The sequence below is a fragment of the Lolium perenne genome, chromosome 2 (genome assembly GCF_019359855.2).
Source record: "Lolium perenne isolate Kyuss_39 chromosome 2, Kyuss_2.0, whole genome shotgun sequence".
NCBI classification, from domain to species: Eukaryota; Viridiplantae; Streptophyta; class Magnoliopsida; order Poales; family Poaceae; genus Lolium; species Lolium perenne.
Window position 1 is genome coordinate 205180751 of NC_067245.2, and position 27673 is coordinate 205208423.

The 27673-nt window shown below is 42.3% G+C and overlaps 1 protein-coding gene and 1 pseudogene across 1 annotated transcript; one reads left to right on the plus strand and one right to left on the minus strand.

Annotated features, from left to right (window-relative positions):
* Nucleotides 1–589: 589 nt before the first annotated feature.
* LOC127329036 (cell division control protein 48 homolog D-like) lies at nucleotides 590–14076 on the plus strand (annotated as a pseudogene).
* Nucleotides 14077–15334: 1258 nt separating this feature from the next.
* LOC127334385 (sucrose nonfermenting 4-like protein) lies at nucleotides 15335–23531 on the minus strand. The gene is made up of 13 exons (XM_051360830.2): nucleotides 23182–23531; nucleotides 22998–23073; nucleotides 20517–20699; nucleotides 20296–20412; nucleotides 20154–20213; nucleotides 19631–19720; nucleotides 19434–19565; nucleotides 18856–18997; nucleotides 18594–18767; nucleotides 17591–17654; nucleotides 16193–16262; nucleotides 15647–15746; nucleotides 15335–15502 (listed from the first exon to the last, which is right to left on the minus strand). Exons 1-13 carry the CDS (start codon nucleotides 23247–23249, stop codon nucleotides 15411–15413), a joined length of 1368 nt encoding a protein of 455 aa, XP_051216790.1. The 5' UTR covers nucleotides 23250–23531; the 3' UTR covers nucleotides 15335–15410.
* Nucleotides 23532–27673: the final 4142 nt, after the last annotated feature.

Sequence of the window (27673 nt, forward strand, 5' to 3'; positions counted from 1 at the left end):
GCCACGCCGGTGTTCTTGACCAAGGCAGCGGCGGCCGCCCTCGCGGTGGAGCTGCTACCCTCCATCGGCCTCCGATTCGACGGAAATCCGCGGAGAAGAAGGGATTAAAGAAGAGAACTTGCAGTGGAGAGGGAGTGGAGAAGACGAAGTGGCCGAGGGAGAGGGTTTTCTCCGTACCTAATTTGGGGGGGAAATGGTGGGGCGAGGGAGGCGGAGCAGCCGACGAAGGTTTTATATGTCCCTTCCGCTTCGGTACACGCACGTGACTACGCCACGTACACGATGGTTCACAGAATACGTACAGCACAGTCGCGGGCCATACGGGCCTGTACAGGGCTTTTACGTATCTGTCAGAAACGTGAAATTACAAAACTAACCCTGAATCCGAACAGGTATCGCGCGATCTCAACCGTTCATGTGTTTTGACGATTCCACTTTTCCTCTGGGGGGGAGCACCGGAGCAGAAGCGTCATATAGGGGTGTGGCTGACCCCCTCTCTCCTCCTCACCAGTGCACGAACGCAGCAAACACAGATCGGAGTAGTACGAGACATAGGCATCGAATCAATCAGGGAGAGGCGCTGAACGCGATGGCGAGCGCGCCGCCGTCGAAGAAGGCCGCGAACCGGCTGGTGGTGGAGGAGGCGACCCAGGATGACAACTCCATGTGCAGCCTCCACCCGGCCACCATGGAGAGGCTCTGCATATTCCGCGGCGACTTCGTGCTGCTCAAGGGCAAGCGCCGCCGCAGCACGGTCTGCATCGCTTTCACCGACGACACCTGCGAGGAGCACAAGATGAAGATCAACAAGGTGGTTCGATCCAACCTGCGCGTCCGCATCGCCGACGTCATGTCCGTGCACCTGTGCCACGACGCCAAGTACGGGAGGCGGGTGCACATCCTCCCGGTGGACGACACCATCGAGGGAGGGCGTCACCGGCAACCTGTTCGACTCCTATCTCAAGCCCTACTTTGCGGACGCATACCGCCCGGTCCGTAAGGGCGATCTCTTCCTAGTGCGCGGCGGCATGCGGAGCGTCGAGTTCAAGGTCGTGGACATCGATCTGGCCGAGGAGTACTGCATTGTGGCCGCTGACACGGAGATCTTCTGCGACGGCGAGCCCGTCAAGAGGGAGGACGAGGAGAGGCTCGATGACGTTGGCTATGATGACGTGGGTGGCATGCGCAAGCAGCTCACGCAAATCAGGGAGCTGGTTGAGCTGCCACTCAGGCACCCGCAGGTCTTCAAGTCCATCGGCGTCAAGCCGCCCAAGGGCATCCTCCTGTACGGCCCTCCCGGCTCTGGCAAGACGCTCATCGCCCGCGCCGTGGCCAACGAGACTGGGGCCTTCTTCTTCTGCATCAACGGTCCAGAGATCATGTCTAAGATGGCCGGAGAGAGCGAGAGCAATTTGAGGAAGGCCTTCAAGGAAGCCGAGAAGAACGCGCCATCCATCATCTTCATCGACGAGATTGACTCCATCGCTCCCAACAGGGAGAAGACCCATGGCGAGGTCGAGAGGTGCATCGTGTCCCAGCTTCTGACTTTGATGGACGGCATGAAGGCTCGGGCGCACGTCATCGTTATGGGTGCCACGAACCGTCCCAACAGCATCGACCCTGCCCTAAGGCGCTTTGGGAGGTTTGATCGTGAGATCGACATTGGAGTGCCGGACGAGGTCGGGCGCCTCGAAGTGCTGCGCGTCCATACCAAGAACATGAAGCTGGACGTGGATGTCAACCTTGAGGTGGTTGCCAAGGATACGCATGGCTACGTTGGCGCTTGAAAGTGCATGGAGCCCCCATGTGTGGTTTTGGTAATTAATGACAATCCCTATGGACTAATGTTTGCATTGAGTTATATTTGTAGGAGTTGTCCATAGGCAATTCTTGAACCATATGTTGGCTTCAAGGTTGCAATAAGAAGAAATTGATGAAGGATATCAAGTGTCAAGTATGTCTTGAAGATGAAGATGAAGTGAGCCCTCAAGTTACTTCAAGACATCAACATGATGAAGAATGAAGAAATGAAGTGCAAGTTCAAGATGAGCCAACTCGAAGAGTTCATAAGCTTGAAGCTTGCCATGGAGAAATGATGTGCAAGTTCAAGATGAGCCATCTCGAAGAGATCCTTTGCTTGAGTCTTGCCATCCATATGGTGATCATGGATATGTGAAGATGCGCCGAAGAAGAAGCTCTCCCATGGTGGATTATGGGGGAGCAATCCACATGGTGGTCATGTTTATGTGAAGATGCGCCGAAGAAGAAGCTCTCCCATGGTGGTTTATGTGGGAGCAATCTACAAGACTTCGTCAAGCAAGCACAAGCAAGAAAGGCGTTCCATCTTGTTGAGGTCAAGATCGTCGTCATCAAGCTCAAGTGGAATGTGCAAGTATAAGGTTTGCTCTTGATAGGGTTTCTTTCTCACCGGTCTCATAGTGTAGTTGGAGACCGGTTTATAGTTTAGTTGCCGTACTATCAAGAGGGCTCTCGAGTGAGTAACTCGATCGTATCGTTCGGAGAGAGCTCAAACCTTTGCATCCTTGCATCATCTTTCTTGGTTGTTATTTGGACCTTATCCATGTGATGTTTTAGAGCTTGTGCTTATTCTCATGACAAGCTCTAGTTCATCGAAAACGGATTTTGCATAGATCACTTGTTGCGTTTTCGAGTTTGGTTCATCATCTTTCTTGGTTATTATTTGGATCTTATCCATGTGATGATTTAGATCTTGTGCTTATTCTCATGACAAGCTCTAGTTCATCAAGAATGGTTTTTGCACGGGCAACTTGTTGCATTTTCAAGATTGGAGGTTTTACCGGTATGTCTTTTTTAGATAGGTCAAACCTTTCATCATTTGTTTCTATCCTCCCTTGTTGGACTATGATGGTTTCCTGCATGATCTTGTAGAGCTTGTTCCTAGCTTTAAAACAATCCCAAGATCATCAAAATCGGAGTCCGGATGCTAAAGTTATGCCCGTTTCAGTTTGATGTTTCTGCCAGTTTTCAGGGGGGCGGATATTCCGGCCCAAGTTTGGGGCGGATAATCCGGCCCCCGGAAAAATCCAGTTTTTGGACAAATCCGGGCAAATATCCGGCCCCCATCCTGGGGCACGTTTTTTCTGGTCCTTAGCCGTTTTTCGGGGCCCGGATATTTTGCAAATATCCAGCCCGGAAAATCCGGCCTGAGCTGACCCAAACGGTCATATTTCGATGGGAGGGGGTATTTAAGCCCCCCTTCTTCCTCCTTGGGCAGCTACCTCTTCCCCTTTGTGCTCTCCACCATTGTTGACCTTGAGAGCTTCCCTTTCCCTCTACTCCTCCTATGCTTCTTGAATCTTTTTGAAGGAAAAGGAAGAGGAGATCTAGATCTACATTCCTACCAATCAAATCCCTCTCTTTGTGAGGGGAATCCACTAGATCTAGATCTTGGAGAATTTTGTGTTCTCCTCTTTGTTCTTCCTCTCTTATTCCCCCAATAGCTTTTGTAGCTTTGTTGGAATTTGAGAGAGAAGGACTTGAGCATCTTTGTGGTGTTCTTGCCATTGCATTTGGTGCATCGGTTTGAGTTCTCCACGGTGATTCGTGGAGGTGAAAGCAAGAAGGTTGTTACTCTTGGGTTCTTGGAACCCTAGACGGATTCTAGACCTTTGTGGTGATTTGTTGGGAGCCTCCAATTAAGTTGTGGATGTGTGCCCCAACCTTTGTGTAAGGCCCGGTTTCCGCCTCGAAGGAAATCCCTTAGTGGAACCGTGACCTAGGCCTTTGTGGCGAGGGTCACCGGAGATTTAGGTGAGGCGCCTTCGTGGCGTTCGGTGTGTGGTGTGAGTACCGCATCTTGGGGTGAGGCCTTTGTGGCGTTGGTGTGCATCGAGCAACCACACCTCAAGGTGAGCCTCTTGTGGCGTTCGGGAGCACTAAGCAACCGCACCTCTCCACCGGAGATTAGCACTCGCAAGAGTGTGAACTCCGGGATAAATCATCGTCTCCCGCGTGCCTCGGTTATCTCTACACCCGAGCTCTTTACTTATGCACTTTACCTTGTGATAGCCTTTGTGCTTGAAGTTATATATATCTTGCTATCACATACTTGCTTGTATTGCTTAGCATAAGTTGTTGGTGCACATAGGTGAACCATTGCTTAGAATAAGTTGTTGGTGCACATAGGTGAACAATAGTATATAGGCTTTGGGCTTGACAAAGTAAACGCTAGTTTTATTCCGCATTTGTTAAGCCCATCTCGTAAAATTTTTAAATCGCCTATTCACCCCCCCTCTAGGCGACATCCGTGTCCTTTCAATTGGTATCAGAGCAAGGTCTCTCATTCTTAGGCTTCACCGCCTTGAGAGTAAAGATGTCGGCTAGAGGATTAGTGCACGATAGTACTCTTATATTAGATGGCACAAATTATGATGTTTGGAAAATTTGCATGCTTAGTCATTTTCGGGACATTGACCCTCATATGGAGAAAATTGTAGATATAGGTTTTTCTCCTCCTATGGATTCACAAACTCTATCGTTAGAGGATGAGAAAAATTTATATCTCAATTCTCAAGCTTCTTATGTTCTTATGAATGCTTTGAGAGATGTAGGTCTTTTTCCATACTTGCCTTTTTGGAACGCTCATGAGTTATGGACAAAAATTCAAGATAAATATGATGTGTCCAATATTATTAAGGATGATTGCATTGCTTCCACTTCCGGCCGTGATGAGTTCTCATCTTCATCCACTTCACCAATGTGTGGCAAGACACAAGGTAATGATATGGTGAGTGGTGATGAAAATTGCAATGTTGATATTGAGCTTAATATTGATGATTCTTCATCTCTATCTCATTGCAATGCTTCATCTATGGACATAAACACATATAGCACTATAAATCATCTACATGCTTGTGTTAATAGTCCTTGCATATCATGTGTAAGTTTGTTGAATAAATCTCAAGATGATATGCTTTCTTTGTCTTGTGACCATGATAAAAATGCTTCTATTTCCTCTAGTTGTTATGTGACTAACAATGTAGAGGAAACCAAAAATTCTATTGGTCAAGACAACATCTTGAAAGGAGCCTCAAGTAACTCCTCATCTTTATCTCACGGTCCTCATATATGCCTTATGGCCAAGGGTTCCACGGTACCTCCTACCATGGAACCTAATATTTCTCGTGGTGATAAGGATGAGGATGAATATGAAGAAGAGGATTGGGTGGTCTCTCTACGCGATAAGGGTATGAGTGTATTCAAGGTTCTTTACAAAGATAAAATTGCTAGCTCTCACTTCTTTCAAATCTTGACTACCGCCATTGAGAGCCAAAAACTTATTTGGATGCATGAGAACACCATTGATAAAAAGGGTGCTCTTGAACGAGAGTATGCTGATGATGTAGCATCATTAAAGAATGAACTTGAAGAAGAACAAACCATCAAGGAAGCTCTTGAGGAGACCTTTGCTCTAGAATTGTCTAGAGAAAAGGAAAACCATGATAGAACTCTTGAGATGGCAAATGAACTAAAGCTAAAAAATGATAAGCTTGTGTTTGTTAATGCTAAACTCCTTGAGGATTTTGAGCAACTCAAAAAGGGCTCAAGGGTCATTGAGAGTGCGCTCACCAAACTCACCGAGTCGCATGAGCAACTTAAAGCTTCTTATCTAAAAGAGCATGCCAACTTGCCTTCTCCTATTGCTATTGATAATGATGCTTGTGCTACTAACTCTACTTCTTGTGAAGCATTTATCTTGAAGGAGAATGTTGAGCTAAGGGCTCAACTTGAGTTGCTAACTAGCAATTATGGGAAATTGGAAGAAAATCATGGAAAGCTTTCTAGCTCCCATGAGGATCTTCTAGCCTCTCATGATAGGCTAAAGTTAGCTCATGAGGCTATCATATCAAAGGAAACACCTTGTGAGCCTCATGTGGATACTAGCACTACTACCGAAAAAGCTATATTGCCATGTGCTAGTCCTAGTAATTCATCCACTCATAGTATTGCTAAATCTTGTGATGAATTATCTTCCTTGCCTTGTTGCTCTAACAATGAAGGTTCTACTTCCTCTAGTACTTGTGTTGTTACTAACCATGTAGAGGAAATCAAAGAGCTCAAGGCCCAAGTCACTTCTTTGAAGACCGACTTGGTAAAGAGTCATGAAGGGAAATGCAAACTTGACACGATGTTAAGTGTGCAACAATTCCCCAATGACAAGAGTGGACTTGGATTCAAATCCAACAACAAGAACAAGTCCAACAACAACAACAACAACAACAAGAAGGGCCAAGTACAAGTCAAAGACCCGGCCAAGATTGTTTGCTTCAAGTGCAAAATTGAAGGGCACCATGTTAGATCTTGCCCTTTGAAGAAGAAGCAAAAAGGGAAGCGGCCTCACGCTCAAACTCATATTCAACCTCAAGTTGAAGAAATGCCACTTCCCAAGAAGAATCAAGCCAATGCTCCCATTGTGGAGAAATCTAGTGAGAAGAAGGAGAAGAAAAGAACTTGCTACATATGCCGTGAGAAGGGCCACATCTCCTCTTTTTGCACTATTGGTACCTCATCCAACTCTATCTCCATTGATGATGTTTATTCTCTTCGTAAGGATGAGGGTGGCAATGTGTTTGCCAAATATGTTGGTGCTCAAAGTGGTGTCAAGAAAAGAACCATTTGGGTTGCCAAGCCTATTGTGACTAACCTCTTAGGACCCAACTTATTTGGGGACCAACAATCCAAAACTTGATCAATAGGTGCTTGTTGGAGGGCATTGGAGACTTGGCTACATCATGAAGAATTAAGGGATCTTCATCATTTATATTATCTCAAGCCAAGTCTTGGTTATCTTGCTTCTATCATATATCCAATGTTCCTCCTTGCGGTAACATGTGCTCAACTCATTTATATTGTAAGTTACTCGCCCCTTTGCATGTGTTAGTTTTTGTTCCTAACATGTGTTTGTATATGTTGTGATTCCTATTTGCTTTTCTTGAGAAATCAAGTCTATGCATGTTGGGTTGCACACCATGTATTTGTGTTTGTGTATGAGCCACTTTGCATCTTGTTGTATCTTATATGGCTCTTATGAGCGATTAATGGACTATCCCATTTTGGGGGAGTGATATTTCTTTGGGAATTTCATGATCCTAACAATGTGTGTACATGAGGAATATCACTTAGAATTGATATTGCAAGATTATCTAGTCTCTATGTGGTATGTCATCTCCATGAGAAATTCAAATTCTAATGTCCATTAATATCTCTACTTGGATCTTATTTGCCTCTTGTGAAAATAAATTCCTTATCACATTATGGGGGAGTAATAAGCTTTGTGCATATTACAAGCCTAGAAAATGTGAACATTTGAGGTTGTGTCACATAGAATTGATACCATAAATTATCTCTCTCCTATGTGGCATGTTTGCTCAAACAAGCTCCAATTTGCTTAAATGGCTTCATTTCTAATATCTTTGTGGATCTTATTTGTGGAAGTTTTTCTTGGCATGGTTTTTCACAACGTGTCCCTCAATACATTTTTGGAAAACCATGTGCTTCAAGTCATACTATTAATTGCTTTGCATGTTGGTATGAATACTATTAATTGCTTTGCATGTTGGTATGAATACTATTAATTGCCTTGCATGTTGGTATGACTAAATGAAGCTATCAAGAAACTATCTTTGCATGATGGTTAACTCTTATCTTTTACCATATGCTTTGTTCGTTGTAAATATGATCTTACTTATACTTACAAACTACCACCGGAAAATATTACCTAATACCTCTTGTCCTAGGACAATTGGTAATCAATTATGAGGTAGATATTATTGATCATATCTACATTGGCACTTGTATTTATATTGCCTTATTTATTGCCATGAATTTGTTGTGCTTTGACTCCCATGTGTCTTCCTTGCATCTTATGGATCTAAGTTGTCTATTCAAACTTTCTTAGCATTGTTAGAAGATATAGGTAGCGTGATGATCCTAGTTTTGTGCATTTTATATTCATATAAAAAAATCCTAGATAATGCACCAAACTTGGGGGAACTCTTCTATATTATTAGAATGCTTAACATCTCTTGATCTTTATCAAAAATTTGGTTTTGGGAGACATAAATTTTTTCTTTTTGGTACTTTGTGCCATCATAAAAAGTTTCGAGGGTTTGGTTTATTTGTTGGAACCTTGCTCTCTTGGGAGTTGGTTATCTCATTCCTTTGTGTTTAGGTTTAATTAGCTTCTTATAATGAGATAAGTCTTTGGAGTCAATCTTGTGTTGATTTGATTCTTTGATATAATTTGGACAACCATTGTCTCTTGGTTTATTTGGTGTTTTGTCCAAATTGTATCTTCCTTTGGTTCTTGAAAGTATTGTGCATGCATATTTAATATATGTATATCTTATGGCATGTGTCACTTTCTTTGATCCAATATATAGGGTAAACTCCATCAAATCCTAATTTGGCTAAGATGTGCATGAAATTCAATTTCATATCTATATGCACATAGAATTGTGGAGTTTGTCCTATATGTTGTAGTGTGTCTAACTACTTCGGACCCAATTAGTTTGGGGACCATTTTGTACTTACCTTTGTGTTAGGTACAATGGATATGCATTGAATGCTTGTCTCACTCTTGGAAAGAAGTGGTGACTCAATGGTAACGTGAGGCAAGCTAGGATGATCAACGAACACATATCTACTACATCCACACCAATGCTATCTTGGTAACAAGTTTCTTCTCATGCATACTTTTCTTGTTCCAACCTTATGGTTGCATCTTGGCATGAATCTCTTGATTTGCAAATGTTGTGCTTCTTGCAAAAGTCTTAATGAAACCTCTTTATTGTGAATGTGAGTAATTTGAGATGAGTGCATTTGTTGGGAAGTATTTTAAATCATGCTCATGATTCATCCATCCCAACTATGCCTATCTAGCAATTTTGTTGCATATCAATTCCTCAAGGCTCTCACATGTGCAATATAGATGAAAGTGCAAATTTAGTTACTTCTTTTGGTATCCCCGTTTGTGATACTTGTTGCCTTTCTCAAATGCATCCCAACTATCTTCTATCCCTTGTTGATATTTGTGATGTATTTTAGTTGTTTGTGGTTGAAGTTCATGAATGTACAATAAGATAAAATTGAGCCTTTGGCCATGCTATTAAGCAAAAATTCTTATTGGTATATTGCATGACTTCATCTTGGATATCATACTATTTTTCTTGCGTATCTATTTTATGTGTGCATGTTTCTTTGTGGATAAATATCTTTGTGATATTGCCCACTTAGAGAAACTTATACACATAAGAGATGATACATCTCCTTTTGATATCTTATTTATTATTGCGTGTTGATTGGTCATGCTAAGCATATAATTCTTTGAAGACTATGATGATGCTTTTTGCTCATCCTTGTAATAGTCTTATAATATGCTTTATCATGCCTTTCACATATCCTCTTGGTTGAGCCTTTTTATTATGGTGCCTCTTACTTGTTGCTCAACTATCTGTTTGTTGCAAGTGTTTAGCTTACTTTTCTATCTATGATCTATTACAAATGTTTGTGTTTTAAATGAGGGAGTGAGGATTCCATGTTATGCATACTGTATTCAAATACAACATTTTAATTTATGCATGTACCTTGGGGAGCTTCCTCATTTGATTTATAGCACTATCTTGTGGTGATCATTAGAGTTTGATTCACTTGGTATCTTTTGTTTTTGAATGATATTATGGGAGTGATGATTCCATGTTTGTGCACTTTATACTCCAATGCAAATTGTCTAGTTTTGTGCACAAATCTTGGGGAGCTTCCTCATATTATTTAGAGCAATCTTCTTGATCTTATCATAATATCTATCTTTCTTTTGGTATCCTCTTTGTGGTTCATTTGGTTGCTTGCTTCATTTGTTGAAGCTTCTTGACTTTGTTATCTTTTTGTAATCTTTGATCCTATCTATAGTGTGATTCCTTCTGAATATTCGTCATTGGATATGTGCATTTGATTCCACTCAAATTATGAGAAATGCACACGCTATGGAGGAACTCTCACTATATTGGCCTTCTAAATTTTTCACCCATTTCGGCAATTGGTGCCAATGGGGGAGAAGTTTGGAGGGTTTAAGGGAATTTGGTTATGTCTTTGCTTTGTGTTTAAGCATGTGCCTTTATTGCATTGCATCTTGTTGCTTTGCATAGTTGAATATTTAGAGGAAACTCCACTAGGCTTTGAATGCCAATATATGCAATGAAAGTCAAGATCATTCACACATGCATATATTATGGGGGAGTTTGCTCTATATATTCAAATTATTTGTTACTTAAATTTCTTATATAAACCCTCTCAAAGAGATTGTCATCAATTACCAAAATGGGGGAGATTGAAAGTCCATGGAGCCCCCATGTGTGGTTTTGGTAATTAATGACAATCCCTATGGACTAATGTTTGCATTGAGTTATATTTGTAGGAGTTGTCCATAGGCAATTCTTGAACCATATGTTGGCTTCAAGGTTGCAATAAGAAGAAATTGATGAAGGATATCAAGTGTCAAGTATGTCTTGAAGATGAAGATGAAGTGAGCCCTCAAGTTACTTCAAGACATCAACATGATGAAGAATGAAGAAATGAAGTGCAAGTTCAAGATGAGCCAACTCGAAGAGTTCATAAGCTTGAAGCTTGCCATGGAGAAATGATGTGCAAGTTCAAGATGAGCCATCTCGAAGAGATCCTTTGCTTGAGTCTTGCCATCCATATGGTGATCATGGATATGTGAAGATGCGCCAAAGAAGAAGCTCTCCCATGGTGGATTATGGGGGAGCAATCCACATGGTGGTTATGTTTATGTGAAGATGCGCCGAAGAAGAAGCTCTCCCATGGTGGTTTATGGGGGAGCAATCTACAAGACTTCGTCAAGCAAGCACAAGCAAGAAAGGCGTTCCATCTTGTTGAGGTCAAGATCGTCGTCATCAAGCTCAAGTGGAATGCGCAAGTATAAGGTTTGCTCTTGATAGGGTTTCTTTCTCACCGGTCTCATAGTGTAGTTGGAGACCGGTTTATAGTTTAGTTGCCGTACTATCAAGAGGGCTCTCGAGTGAGTAACTCGATCGTATCGTTCGGAGAGAGCTCAAACCTTTGCATCCTTGCATCATCTTTCTTGGTTGTTATTTGGACCTTATCCATGTGATGTTTTAGAGCTTGTGCTTATTCTCATGACAAGCTCTAGTTCATCGAAAACGGATTTTGCATAGATCACTTGTTGCGTTTTCGAGTTTGGTTCATCATCTTTCTTGGTTATTATTTGGATCTTATCCATGTGATGATTTAGAGCTTGTGCTTATTCTCATGACAAGCTCTAGTTCATCAAGAATGATTTTTGCACGGGCAACTTGTTGCATTTTCAAGATTGGAGGTTTTACCGGTATGTCTTTTTTAGATAGGTCAAACCTTTCATCATTTGTTTCTATCCTCCCTTGTTGGACTATGATGGTTTCCTGCATGATCTTGTAGAGCTTGTTCCTAGCTTTAAAACAAGCCCAAGATCATCAAAATCGGAGTCCGGATGCTAAAGTTATGCCCGTTTCAGTTTGATGTTTCTGCCAGTTTTCAGGTGGGCGGATATTCCGGCCCAAGTTTGGGGCGGATAATCCGGCCCCCCGGAAAAATCCGGTTTTTGGACAAATCCGGGCAAATATCCGGGCAAATATCCGGCCCCCATCCTGGGGCACGTTTTTTCTGGTCCTTAGCCGTTTTTCGGGGCCCGGATATTTTGCAAATATCCAGCCCGGAAAATCCGGCCTGAGCTGACCCAAACGGTCATATTTCGATGGGAGGGGGTATTTAAGCCCCCCTTCTTCCTCCTTGGGCAGCTACCTCTTCCCCTTTGTGCTCTCCACCATTGTTGACCTTGAGAGCTTCCCTTTCCCTCTACTCCTCCTATGCTTCTTGAATCTTTTTGAAGGAAAAGGAAGAGGAGATCTAGATCTACATTCCTACCAATCAAATCCCTCTCTTTGTGAGGGGAATCCACTAGATCTAGATCTTGGAGAATTTTGTGTTCTCCTCTTTGTTCTTCCTCTCTTATTCCCCAATAGCTCTTGTACCTTTGTTGGAATTTGAGAGAGAAGGACTTGAGCATCTTTGTGGTGTTCTTGCCATTGCATTTGGTGCATCGGTTTGAGTTCTCCACGGTGATTCGTGGAGGTGAAAGCAAGAAGGTTGTTACTCTTGGGTTCTTGGAACCCTAGACGGATTCTAGACCTTTGTGGTGATTTGTTGGGAGCCTCCAATTAAGTTGTGGATGTGTGCCCCAACCTTTGTGTAAGGCCCGGTTTCCGCCTCGAAGGAAATCCCTTAGTGGAACCGTGACCTAGGCCTTTGTGGCGAGGGTCACCGGAGATTTAGGTGAGGCGCCTTCGTGGCGTTCGGTGTGTGGTGTGAGTACCGCATCTTGGGGTGAGGCCTTTGTGGCGTTGGTGTGCATCGAGCAACCACACCTCAAGGTGAGCCTCTTGTGGCGTTCGGGAGCACTAAGCAACCGCACCTCTCCACCGGAGATTAGCACTCGCAAGAGTGTGAACTCCGGGATAAATCATCGTCTCCCGCGTGCCTCGGTTATCTCTATACCCGAGCTCTTTACTTATGCACTTTACCTTGTGATAGCCTTTGTGCTTGAAGTTATATATATCTTGCTATCACATACTTGCTTGTATTGCTTAGCATAAGTTGTTGGTGCACATAGGTGAATCATTGCTTAGAATAAGTTGTTGGTGCACATAGGTGAACAATAGTATATAGGCTTTGGGCTTGACAAAGTAAACGCTAGTTTTATTCCGCATTTGTTAAGCCCATCTCGTAAAAGTTTTAAATCGCCTATTCACCCCCCCTCTAGGTGACATCCGTGTCCTTTCAATCTGACTTGGCCGCGCTCTGCACGGAGGCAGCACTGCAATGCATCAGGGAGAAGATGGACGTGATCGACCTAGAGGACGACACCATCGACGCCAAGATCTTGAACTCCATGGCCGTCACCAACGACCACCTTAAAACGGCCCTCGTCGGTACGAATCCTTCTGCGCTTCGCGAGACCGTCGTGGAGGTGCCCAACGTCAGCTGGAACGACATCGGTGGCCTGGACGGCGTGAAGAGAGAGCTGCAAGAGACCGTCCAGTACCCGGTGGAGCATCCGGAGAAATTTGAAAAGTTCGGCATGTCGCCCTCCAAGGGCGTCCTCTTCTACGGGCCACCGGGATGCGGCAAGACCTTGCTCGCGAAGGCGATCGCCAACGAATGCCAGGACAACTTTATCAGCATCAAGGGACCCGAGCTGCTCACGATGTGGTTCGGCGAGAGCGAGGCCAACGCGAGAGATCTTTGACAAGGCGCGCCAATCTGCACCGTGCGTTCTCTTCTTCGACGAGCTTGACTCCATCGCGACGCAGAGGGGCGGGAGGGTGGGCGACGCCGGCGGTGCAGCGGACAGGGTCCTGAACCAGCTCCTCACCGAGATGGACGGCATGAACGCGAAGAAGACAGTGTTCATCATAGGCGCCACCAACAGGCCGGACATCATCGACTCGGCGCTGCTTCGGCCCGGCCGCCTGGACCAGCTCATCTACATCCCCTTGCCGGATGAGGCCTCTCGGCACCAAATCTTCAAGGCCTGTCTGAGGAAGTCTCCTGTGGCCAAGGACGTCGACCTCGGCGCACTCGCGAGGTTCACGGCGGGCTTCAGCGGCGCCGACATCACGGAGATCTGCCAGAGGGCTTGCAAGTACGCCATCAGGGAGGACATCGAAAAAGATATGGAGAGGCAGAGACTGGGAAAAGATAGCATGGAGGTGGAAGCAGAGGAAGTGGCTGAGATCAAGGCGGCTCACTTCGAGGAGTCGATGAAGTACGCAAGGAGGAGCGTCAGCGATGGAGACATCAGGAAGTACCAGGCCTTTGCTCAGACGTTGCAGCAGTCGAGAGGTTTCGGCACCGAGTTCCGTTTCCCGACGCAGCCCCAGGCGGCAGAAGCTGCTGCCGATATCTCAGCAGCTGATGAAGACGATCTTTACAATTGATCCAGTAGTCATTCTTAGAAACTGAAGTAGCATAGGTTCTGTTTTTATTCTGATTCCTCTTGTCTGTTACTATACATCATATAAATACAATTCATGATATAAGAAGCTCTCTGATGTAGAAAGGCAAACGTGTGTGCTGGTATTTTTAAGCAGCAACGACAGAAAATAGCCTGAGCCGTTAACTGAAACGTCGATTACAAGCAGATACCGTTTCTAGTTTCTACCCCTCTCCTCCTTAATGCCGAACATGATTTAGGAGGTCAACTGTCAGAGAATATAAGATTGATAAGTGAGTAGTGGCGGCCCAGAACAGATGACTAAAGGTCAAGTGTTTACAGGGGTGAACAGAGTGTATGCATTCGTATGAAGAAAGTTGAAGCCAAATATTGTTTTCTGTGTTTTTGTACGTCCTGTCTGAAACCTTGTAGGTCACGACAGTCTTATTTGCAGTACGTCTTGCAGAGAATTGTTTGTCAAACGACTCTCATGTCATATATGTTGGATCCTGAAACTTTTTATTTGGAAATCAGAACTAGCAAGAGGCAATTTGAGGAGGGGTAGATTGTGCGTTGGTGTGTAGTTTTGAGTTATGCTAATGGTCTTTGCACCAATATATTTATAGCGTGGGGTATACTGTTCAAGTTATGGTTGGATTTTCAGTGGATTAGCAATTCTGAAGATTGGAAACGATTTTACTTACGAGTAATAATACTGATAATTCTTATCTTTGGGACTGTGGCTAGGGAGCAGACTGATGAGAGGAAGGGTGACGATCTCATGTACTTTCACAGGCGTATAATTCCTGTAGAGGGAACGGTCGTAAAGCTGAAGGACAGCGAAGAGAGAGGAAGGTAAAATATGGCAACCACCTGTGATCCCACGGTCATGGTATATATCGATTTGGGTTTCTAACTAGTATTGGCAAAATTCCCCATGATTATCATCCAATCTTTAGAGTAGTTCTATAGTCCTCAAATCCCAATCAAGCTGTTTCCCTTTACCGTAGCCAGCCTCATCAACTCTTCACAGCTATCTTGAAGCATTCCGATGCGGCAAAGCAGGACTCATCATGCCACCAAAATTCCAGGTGGGCATCCGTGGAGAAAAAAGTTGCAACAGTACTGGTTCAATCGGTCTAGTCTTCATACTTTCAAGGCATGGCCTGTTGTTGCCAAGATTCAGTTGTTCACTGTTCATGATATTACAAGTTCGTTTTCTTTCTCTGGGACATGACTATAAGTTTCGGAGCGGGAACAATGAAAGATATGAAGAACCCCTCCATCTGTTGAAACAACATTTCTTTATTTCATCCCAATCAAAATACAACAGGCTTTCATGTACGAAATGGCTACACAAATGTTAACCAAGGAGAAATGTTACTGCGTCTCTCAATGATATAATTCCTTGCACAAATCTAGTCATCGGTTCAATGACGACAAGCCGCCGCACCCCTGATAAGATATACATTATGTCAGAAATTTCAAACAATCTGCCAAGATTATTTTAAGATCAGGCGTTTATAGAATGATCCCATGTAAAATGCAATCCTCGTTTGCTCCCTATATTAGCATGTGAATTTATCTCCAAACTCGTACCTGGAACAGACAATTGCTCCAGCACCTCAAGAAATGTACTTGTACTCAAACAGGTATGACACTGTCTCCGTCCATTCACCTGATATTGCAGCTCCAAGGCCTGAAAAGTGGGGATACAGTATAGTGTTGGAACATAATCACAAAGAGAACAAATACACTAAAGAAACGCAACACATGGACAGATACATAATACATTAGCAAGAACCATGGTAAAGTGCACTGTGGAGCGTATCAAGATGCTCTGGTTTCGTCTAAAGATGCTCTGGTTTCAAGCATGCTAATGGACTATTGATCTTCAATTATTAATGCAAACGTAAGTTATATTTAAATGAGGCATCCGATATCAGCATGGACAGATAACTTCATGTTCTGTTTTCTTCCTTCTCGACATTTGATGAACTAAACATCACAACACAAAGCTGTGTGTCATCTAATTATCAAACAGAACAAACATAATATTAGTACATCTGTACAAAATGTATACACATCAAAGGAAAGGCTGTGAGCCTGTGAGTACAGGCTAAAAACAAGATGGGAGGAACATACATGCTCCACGGTCACTTGCTCAAGTTCAATGCGAGTGTAAATGTCATTCTTCGCCAGAGCCATGATATCGCTGTAGAAACAAGTTAATATTTAAAAAAGGATATCAAGTTCAGGAGTATGATATACAAACATTTGAAAGGGACAAAATGGGAAAATTGAAAACGATATAAATTAGCTGATGGACAATAAAGCTGAAGGTTCTTCATTGAAACCTATGTTATCTGAATTTTAAACAAGACTGCCAAATGGACCAAAGACTTGAAAGTAAGTTTGAACTTCCAGAGACAACACATTACGTAAATGAAATGACCTCACAGCCATCTATGTTTTAAATGGAGCGCATAACTGATGTGCAGATTGACAATCATGAACACACTTCACATTTAGGAGCCTGGGAAGATGTAATTGAAATGTCAAGGCTAGTGTACATTTTATCCTTTAGTAGCTTAGGATGAAGATCAAAAAACAAGGAGATGTACTGAGATACCAACATGCCAAACAAGATAGGTCTACCAACTCCTTTTTCTAAAGAAAGACACATTAAGTAAGATTAGTACCACCCTCCGAAAACCAGATGAACCCAGTAAAACCTAACCTGAGATTTAGTCATATGATATTTAAAAAAAAAAATTGAGTCCCATGATAAAATGCTTTGATGGTGTTGATGTTGTTGTTGAGTCCCATGAAAAATGAACTAACAGTATAATATGTATCTAGTAAAGGGTGAGCTTTATATGATTGGTTGTTCAATACTTCCTCCGCCCACAAAAGGATCTCTCCAATTTGTCAAAATATGCATGTATCTAGACGTGTTTTAGTGTGTAGATACATGCAAATTTAGACGAAGTTTAAACATCTTTTTATGGACGGAGGGAGTAGTAGTTATAGTGTGTATCTACTAATAATTCTAAAGGGTGATCTTTACGATATAGTGTGTGTCTAATAAAAGTTGTAGTGACTACTGGCCTCAGCTCTACAAAATCAGAAATTTTGTTACTCCCTCCGATTCATATTACTTGACGCTAATATAGATGTATATAGACATATTGTAGATATATCCATTTTAGCATCAAGTAATATGGATCGGTGGGAGTATGTTTTTATAATGCTGCATCATAACTCCTCTGATCACTACATTATTACCATATACACAAGTACACATCCCTTTCAAACAATTAGCTGTGATTTTGCTACTGTTGGACTGTTCGGGGATGAGAAAGACTGGGACTATTAGGAGAAAAGTCCTATTTTAGAGTACATCCTGTCACCACACAAGGATAGAGAGTGTTTGTTCAAGCCCCAGTGGGCAGCTTCATCATGCATAGTCAACTGAGCATACCCATACAAAAGAGCAGAACAGTATTGTAGCACAGGAAAGTAAATGCAAAGTATCCAAACCTGAGTGCATAGACATCAAGAAGGGATCCATTATCATCAACTATAGGAACTGAGCTCACTCTATCTGGAGGGTGAAAAAAGAAATCATGTATCAGTCTGATTCAGTAGCTGTTATTTCATAATCATGCAAAAACAATATTGTTAAATATTAGCACATGCAGTTCAAGAAGGGAACATGCTTAATGGAGAACCTCAACTTCAAAAGGTGAGCATTCAAATGCAAGGTAAGTGGTAAAGTTAGGTCACGTCACATTTTATATAAAGTTGAGTCATCTGTGTGAATTCCTAGATTTGACAGTACTAATCAATAAAGTTAAGATATAAACAACCACCTCACTGTAAAAATGTTAGTACGATGCAATTGTAAGCACTGTTACTTCTAATCTGTCGGACATAGATTATCCACATTCATGGTATCCTCACTCAATCGGATATGGAGGAGACAGTTCATGTAAACTGATTATTGTTTTATAAATATAGCTGTCCAAATTTCTCTCAATTGAGAGTTTAAAATGCTGTCCCTCTATTCATAAATACATGACCATTACTTTTTTGTATGGATGTGTTAGGGGGGGAATCCAAAAGTGGTATATGATGATAATATTTCTCCTGAAAAATCTAATGATATCATTTCAACCTAACTAGTCTAAACTGCTTTTTTATATTAGTCGTTACAGAAGTTTGAATCTCACCTTATGAATTGTCATCTATTTCATAGTAAAATTACAAAACTCAAATGTGTCGCTGTAAAAGTTGACAGCTAATGGGTTGTCCGCATGAGCCTATGATGTTACAAGTCAAGAGACTTTTTACAAGTCCCAGGTGCATTTAATTCATACCTTGACTGTTGACTTGAAATTGATTTTCTGTACAATTTAAAAAGGAATTAATCACCTACTTAATTTGATTATGCAGACGGCAACCACCGTGCCATGCTCCTAAGGATCAACTGGGGAAATAACACAAACACCCGCATTTGAAATGTCGTTTATGTGGATGGTACCTTCCAGCAGGAAATCCAAGCAAGTAATTAGAGGAACATTCAGCCGCGATGTTCTAAGCTGTCTTTTACTTGCCCTGCCAGTATGTTGCGACCATGTACCAATAGGAATACTGGAAATGTGATTTTGCAAAATGGGATAGCCTTCTGGTTGTTCTTGGAGCTTGGAGCAAAGAACTAAATACAATATCAAGAAAAAAGTGAGCTCAAGTTGAGGTGCAAGTAAAATTAGGTACAGAATAAAGTCTCACAAAAACCACCATACATTTTAAAATCCCCGGAAGAGTTGCAAGATTAAGTATTGGCATTCCTGATACATCCATCGAGGATTTGAAGATAGGGACTGAAGATATTTCATTTTGTATTATAGACAGTGCCACAGCCCTTAAATTATCCGAATCCTTAACCTGAAGAAAGACATGAAGGACAATAAGCGAAAAGAAAATTACTATTTCACATTAGTGATAAAAAATTAAGAACATGTGATTTCAGCAATTTTCAACTCCTGCCAATAAAGTGGATTTAAATTATCAGGCCCGTAATTTAGCTGAAAGAATCTCAATAAAGAAAGGTAGATTAGTCAATCATAATGATATTGGCATGTAGGTTTTTCTACAAACACAGTGACAGATTTTGGAAGAATGATGGCTGCATTTAGTAGTGTCCATTTGTCCCCTTTCCAAAATATCCTTCAATCTGTACTTCTTCTGACCAGAATGGGAACTAAATTAAAAAAATACTTTCTGAGCATACAATTACTTTTCCTATTTGACTGATGCTACTCTTTAAGCTGTTTTCACAACAAAATAGTCAGTGGAGTCTGGAAAATGTACAGGAAAATACATGAACTAATGGCCTTCTTTGCATGGTTGCGACATCAGACCCCCCATAATACTGTAGTTTTGCTTCTTTCCAAGCAGCCACTGAATGCATTTCAAGCTCTTCATGGCCCAGAACTCGAATGTTCCTCTGCAACTGCAGATCCAAGGATTAGTAAGAACTCCCCAAGAGAGGGAGAAATATAGTAATTCAGATCTCACCTTTCTCAAAATTAATACAAAATCAGACGCAGTTAGCATGCCTGTTATGGTTCCTTGGCCATCATCCCATAGAGGAACCAAAGCAAGGCCCTAAAACAAGAAAAGGTTAACTAGTGTGCTACTCTTACAACATCTAAATGACAAGGTAAATCACATTTTCGCTAGTGGACTACACGATACATAAAAGTACCAGGATAAGAAGAACCTTCAAAGGGAAATATCAATTATTTTTCTCATATGTATTACTTTCCAAAATGAGGTGGTTATAGTAATAACGTTATTCTAGGTACAATTAAAGTAAAGGTCTGCAGCAAGAAGATGAATCTGGGAAACTGCAGTCTGCAGGACATATAAGGCAAAAATGTGAATTGTGGTTAACAACGAGGGTAATGGCTACAAGCATATTTTTAGAATTACTCAATAGCATGATGACCCAACACAGGAAACTTCAGATGAGAGTAAAGATTTAAACAAGCATAAAGGAAGAACTAAAGCATGCTGAGCAACTCTAACAAACACATACCTCATCATGCATAATATTAAATGCTTGTTTGACAGGAAGCCGAGCATCCAAAATTGCTATCTGAAATGCTTATGTGAAAAATGATTATCTTCATGGTCTAAGAGAACAAGACAAAGTGTTGACCACAAAAGAGGAACCTAACCTTGCTAGAAACAGGAACAACATCATATACGGTATTATGTAGTAGTATTTCAGAGACTCGTTGGCGGAAAACTGCAATCTGCACGCCAGAGTTTTGAGATGGCGGTTCTGTAGGCATCTGTTGGTAGATTGCATAGTACATAATTAATTAAGCATTAGTTATTCTGGAGATTCTACTAATCATGCAAGATAAAAGATACAATTTGAAACTTTTGCACATACTGTTGTCAAAATAGTACCCTCATCCAAATTCATTCTTCTATTGGAAGATGACTCTAGCTGCACAACCGGGTGTGTATTATTCTCAAGTGTGACAAGCACTTCATTGCTGATCATGCCATATTCATCGCGTACAATAGGTTTTGTGTCATCACATCTCCAGGCACCATCCACCAAGAATCGGTACTGGATTACACCAAAAGACCACATCAATGCATACATACAAATTAATAAAAGACAGAAGCAGGAAAATAATGTAAGAAAATAGCAAGGCAGTGGTAGTAAAAGCATAGAAGGAATATACTATCTGCAGGTTGGACCAACTATATTTGATTTCATATCAACGTTTGTACCAGATCCATTAGGTGGCATGGCCTGAAGGTGGCCACACCGCCACCACAAGTTGACATGATTACAGGAGTTTCCTAACGGACAGGAATTTTTGGCTCTAGGGTGCCAGCACACCCTATTTGTGCCAAAAAAATGATTTTAAATAAAGTCGAAAAAAATCATTTTTGGGGGGGAATCAAAGATGATCAAGTATTGTCCTCGTATAAAAATGCATGGCCAAGAAATGATTTCTGTTGACCTCAGGGCAAAAGAATATTATGACAAATATAGCGTGAATAGTACTTTATATAGGGCGTTTCAAGTCTGTTTCTTTGACCCAAGAAACAAGGAAAGTCATTCCATGGTGAATCTTATACGAGTACTATACATAATCATCTTTGATTTCAGCAATGATTCGCAATTTTTTAACCTTTTTTAGAATTACTGATTTTTTTTGCATGTATAGGGTGTGCTGGCACCAAGGTGCACCAATGACCACTGTATTTTCCTAACGATAAGTGGTATATGCGAAACATTCCATAGATGACTCTAGCTGCACAACCGGGTGTGTATTATTCTCAAGTGTGACAAGCACTTCATTGCTGATCATGCCATATTCATCGCGTACAATAGGTTTTGTGTCATCACATCTCCAGGCACCATCCACCAAGAATCGGTACTGGATTACACCAAAAGACCACATCAATGCATACATACAAATTAATAAAAGACAGAAGCAGGAAAATAATGTAAGAAAATAGCAAGGCAGTGGTAGTAAAAGCATAGAAGGAATATACTATCTGCAGGTTGGACCAACTATATTTGATTTCATATCAACGTTTGTACCAGATCCATTAGGTGGCATGGCCTGAAGGTGGCCACACCGCCACCACAAGTTGACATGATTACAGGAGTTTCCTAACGGACAGGAATTTTTGGCTCTAGGGTGCCAGCACACCCTATTTGTGCCAAAAAAATGATTTTAAATAAAGTCGAAAAAAATCATTTTTGGGGGGGAATCAAAGATGATCAAGTATTGTCCTCGTATAAAAATGCATGGCCAAGAAATGATTTCTGTTGACCTCAGGGCAAAAGAATATTATGACAAATATAGCGTGAATAGTACTTTATATAGGGCGTTTCAAGTCTGTTTCTTTGACCCAAGAAACAAGGAAAGTCATTCCATGGTGAATCTTATACGAGTACTATACATAATCATCTTTGATTTCAGCAATGATTCGCAATTTTTTAACCTTTTTTAGAATTACTGATTTTTTTTGCATGTATAGGGTGTGCTGGCACCAAGGTGCACCAATGACCACTGTATTTTCCTAACGATAAGTGGTATATGCGAAACATTCCATAGTTTTATTAATTATTAATAGGTATTAATTTGAAAAGATCTTATTGATTGCTAAACAAAAAGGTAAAGGGATGTCAATGCATGGCAAGTCTAGGACAAATTTGGCATAATTCAAGTATTAATAGCTTCCAGCAAAAAAGATGTTCACTTCAAAAACCTAGAAAAGATGGAATAAATGGAAAAGAGAAACCTGGCCACTATGTACTACCAATTAGAAATGACATTGGAGGCAATGATGCTGCAACTGTATACTCAAAATAGCTGCCACTATGTAACGTATGTGGCTACTTGCCTGGAGTTATGGAGACAAGGAACAGTGAGCTGGTCCGCATATTCTAACTGTACGTATTTCCCTAATTTAGTGTTGCACTGATTTTGTTTTAAGCCTTAAAAAATAGTAATTCCCAACAGATAAGTTCACAATACAGATATGCATGTCTAGTGCTAAGAAACCAGTAGGACTGTAAACTATGAAAAGGGTAACCTGATTTCTTATAATTTCATACAAGTCAATGTGCAAAACTAGGTAGGTCAAAGTTAATGGATGGCGCAGCTAACAACTGCACCAGAATTTCTTTATAAATAGTATGGTCTATAAAAAAGACAACATGCAATTCGATCTTGTTGGAGGTCAAGAAACAACCAATAGCTCCTACAAGCCCGCCAATCACCATAACTAACAAGCCAGCCTATCTAATTCTAATCCGTAAACCGTGCAACAGAGCAGCACAGATACATAATCAAAGCAAGCAGCGAGTGTAATCGGCGCAATTCGAGCATACCGCACGCACCTGATAAACCCCCGGGGGTAGATCGAACACCACCTGGAACTCGGCCCCGGCGAGCCCCATGGGGAACTCCCTCCACCTGCGCGCGCACACAAGAAGAGAAAGAAGACGAAATCAGCATTACCACCGGAAAGGGACAGAGATCCCGCCTTTCGGCCACTGCCAAGATCGAATCTTGCCGGCCCACCCGGTGAAGCTGCCGCAGAGGGAGGCGCGCTGGCCGCCGAAGGGCCACGCGAAGCGGCGGTGCACCATTGGAGAAGCCCCGGGCCAAGAACCCTAGCGGCGTGGCGCGCGCACCCGAGCAGGGCCTAGGTAGCTAGTCGAGACCCGAGTCCATCCGAGGACCAGCCCGGATTGGGTTGTAGTAGTAGAAGGAGGCGACGGTAAGGATTGGTGGGAGGTAAAAAAAGAGGAATTTTTGGTGCGGAGGAGGGAGAGGGAGGCGGAGGTGGAGAAGCGAGGGAGGAGTGAAGAGAGGGAGAAAAGCGTTGGTGTTGGTGTTGGTGTTGGAGTGTGTGGCCGTTTGTTTGTTTTGTTCGCTTTCGCTTTGGTTGGTTTGGGTTGTTGGAGTGTTGAGCCTTGTAGCGTGCTCATCTTTCTTTATTTCTTTCTCTTTTGGCCTTTCTCTCTCAGCTCAATTTTTTGTGGTTTTTGGTGTGCTGGTGGTTCTCCGGCCGGCAGCTGATCATTGGCCGTTGCATGTGGGTTTTGGTAAAAAAACAATCTGTGGGAATTAGGGTTTTTGGTAGGTTTTTTTATTGGAAAGAACATTTCGCGGGATTTAGAAGGTGTGCTCTTGTTTTCAAGTATGGACGCATGGTTTAGGTGGGATAATATCAGATAGACAATCAACAAATACAAGTTGTGAATCATAATATCCTAACGGCAAATACATAATCCTCTCACAAGTGGCATGTAGCTATAAATTACGTGTAAAATAAATTGCATAAAATAATTTATTTTTACAAAGTATGTGGCTTAATTTTTTTAGCAACATGACAAAGTACATATTATAGCTGGGAGGCTGGTATAGACAAAGCAACCTTGCTGCGAAAAAAGATAAAGGAAAGACATGCTCACCATACAAAGATAAGAGCAACTTGAATCAGATTGATCCCAGAAAGGAACGCTTAGCAAACACATGGGTTGTAACGTTGTTGATTCGATGAACCTTGAGATCCATCTCAGAGAGTTGCATTCTAATTCTATGGCTCCCAAACTTCAGCAGACCATGGCCCTATCGACAAATGTCAAGCCAAGGCACCATATTGTCCGACATTGTTGCGTCGACAAGGACCTCAGAATCAAAAGAAATATCACATTGCTCCATCCAAATACCTTGATAGCATGAACAACCAACAACATTGCTTGAGACTCCATCTACAACACAAAATCATCGAGGGCAAAACTGCTTGGGTGAAGATCTTGGGGTTGGGTCCTAGATAGTTTAAAAGCATTCCAGCTTGGCCGAGTTTGCATTAGCTGAAGATTCGTACGTGCTATCACATAAGACTTCTACATATACATACAAAGAGCGAGAGGGGGAATCTAGGAACCTGATTAGGAATGACATCATCATTAGAGTGGATACACTGGTTTGCATCTATACACACCGCTTCTTCTTATAGGAAGAAATAACGGCTAAAAATAAAATTGAACATGTAAATGGGACGAGTGTGGGATTAATAATGTAAAATGAGCATACTTCCATATAATTTGCTTTAAAACCGTAAATTAATGACTGAAATACGTCTAGAGATTATATCGGCAAGCGACTCGAATGGATCTTCATGCCACTTGTCCTAGCCTTTCTCTCTATGAATATCCCCCCCCCCCCCCCCCCCTCGTCGACGTTAGTATGGGTGTGCACCATGTCATCACCAGCCCGCTGGCAGGCAGGCGTCCCCCTTTGTCACTACAACAATTGCGGTCAAGGTGGTAGGCTCAGGATATTGGGGACATCGGGAAGGAAGGATAGCGACATCTTCGAGAAGAACAACATTAGAGCATCTCTAACAGAGCCCCTATTTTTCGGAACCGAATAAAGTGAGTTCAGTCTCCCAAAAAAATAAATTGCTAGCGGATTTAGCGACGGCGCAGAACAAAAACCGAAAACGTGGACCGAACTCGCAGAAATCAAACATCGCGGGAAATCAAAATTCACGATTGCACTCGATTTCATCGGATTAAGCTGAATTCGTTCATAATTTACGATACTAGGGCAAAATACATGCATCTTGGACCCACCTTGGATACTATGGGCCTAATTTAGCATTGATTTAGTGCCCTGGTGACTATACTGTTACCGCGGCGCTTAATGTCGCCGGTGGAGGGTTTTTGGTCGCCGGCTCTTCCTAGGCGATGACGACTGCCGCCACCTCGACGAAGGCCGTCTCGGAGGTGCTCCCTCAGGATACCGGCGTCCCGGCGGCGTCGTCGTCGTCGTCGCCGCGCGGGGGCAGCGGCAGGCTGCACGCGCCGGCAGCGGGGGGCACCTCCGCTTCTCCTTCCGGTGCCTCCTCCTCGCGCGCTTGCAGGTACGCCATCATCTCCAGCCCGCTTCCACGCGCCGTCGGAGCGCCTACGCCTGGCGCACTCCGGCGACGCCCGTACACCCGACGGACGCTGAGTTGACCTTCCGACACCGGATCGGCCACCTCCCCTACCCACGTGTCTTGCACGCGCCATTCCGGACGGAGGGATACTGGCTGAAGCGGCGTAGCGGCGGCGGAGAGTCCGGGAATATCTCGTTGGAGCGGAGGCAGGCGGCGGCGGAGGGAGAGGAGCGGCGGAGGGGAGTAGGGTTTACGAACCGAACTCCCCTCCGCGAACCCATTTAATAGGGGTCATGCGGGGAGTTTCTCGGACCCCTGAACTTTCGATTCGGGCCGGCCCATGTTTTCTGTGTCTGATCTGCGCAAGTTTCGGCCCGAAACCGTAAATCCGCCGGAAAAGTTCAGTTCCGGCGGGATTTACGGGCTCTGTTAGAGATGCTCTTAGATATTATGATGTGGTGTGCTCTTGTTGTCCAACCAACATCGACTAATTTTCTAAGATCTCTTTTTCCTAGAGTGTGTCCTTTTGTAGTCGAGCTGACACTGATTAATATGATGTGTTGTGATTTTGTTGTTATTGCTCTCTATTTGGTACAGTTCTATTACACCAAAATGTCGGTTCCAAAATATTTCGGTTTTTTAATTTGAAAAGAACTGAGTGTGCCCATTTTGATGGAACCATGATTTTAATTTAACCAAAGAACCAAAATGATTGTTTGAGCTAAACATAATACTCACTTGTAGTTGTTAGAGTTGTGTTAGGCCTAGCCCTAACGTTCGATGGGATTTCCTCTCTCGTCTGGGTCTGGGTTGATGTCTCTAGCTATGTTAGATGGGGTTGGAATGTATGATGGTATCAAACAAAGGTGGTTGACACGAAATGGCATTATTCTCCTAGACCATGGGTGGCTAGCCCAAGAGAATCACAGATGTTTTTGGATGGAGTGTGATATGCAAATTGCATTCTCATGAGGCCATGTGCGCACATATATGTGTGGAAAAGTGTATAAAATCACTTGGAAAATGGTGATACTACACAACAAACATGGACTATATGGAAGTATCGGGTGGCGGTGGCGGTGGCGGAACATGCAAACATCAATCAGGAATCAGTAGCGGTGATGTTTGCACAGGAAGCACCACTTGGGTCAACTTAGACATGTAGGTAGTGGAGATGGGTTAGACGGGAAGTCAACAGGGTTGACCTAATGATGAGATGATGGTAACAATCTAGAGCAACATGTTGAAAACATATCAAGATCACCAAGCAGCACACTTCATTGAAAACAACTATAGTAGTGTACCATCTAGGAGCAAACACCAAAATATGCTAAAATACATCGGCTGGACGAAAAAAATAAGCAGTTGTACATGAAAAGAGATAAGGAAGGAGAAATATAACAAACTAGCTTCACAATTACAATGATTCTATGCACGTATATATATTTTAATAGCATGGTAAATCAAGTACCAACCACTAGAGTTTAGTAGTAGACCTAAACAATAAATAAAAAAACTCAATGTGGGAAACCTATAAAATGTGGGTTGGCTCACTTACTAACTAAATGTGTCTTGCAACAAATGTGTCATCTCTAATTCATAGTATTGGTTCCTTCTTGCGTGCGTGCGTGGAGATTTTGGGTATCAACGTAGAAGTATAAATACATCCTTACAAATAAATGGCTATTATTTTACCAATCTTTATGTCCAGGCATGCTCCATTTTTTATCTGAACTTTAACTATTATTTGACAAACAAAGCATACACTATTTGCTACAAAATGTATACAATTTAAAATCAACGATGAATCCAATGATATAGTTTTCATGGCATATAACACATATTTTATTTTAAAAACTGAGTCAACGTTTGACTCAATTTTCTAGCATAGCTTAGAAAATGATAAAGGGGGTACCTTATATGGTGCAACTTCCTTCTATAGTACATCGCATTCTAAAAATATGAAGGTACACTTGTTTATCTTGGAGTACCAATCAATAGAATCTTATTTAGGTTTTTGAAGATAAAAGTTATAATGTAGACTATGCATATTATTTATTTATTTTTAATATTTTCGCATGGCTCACGCGAATCTTTGAAAATCTTTGTTTTTAGTTAACT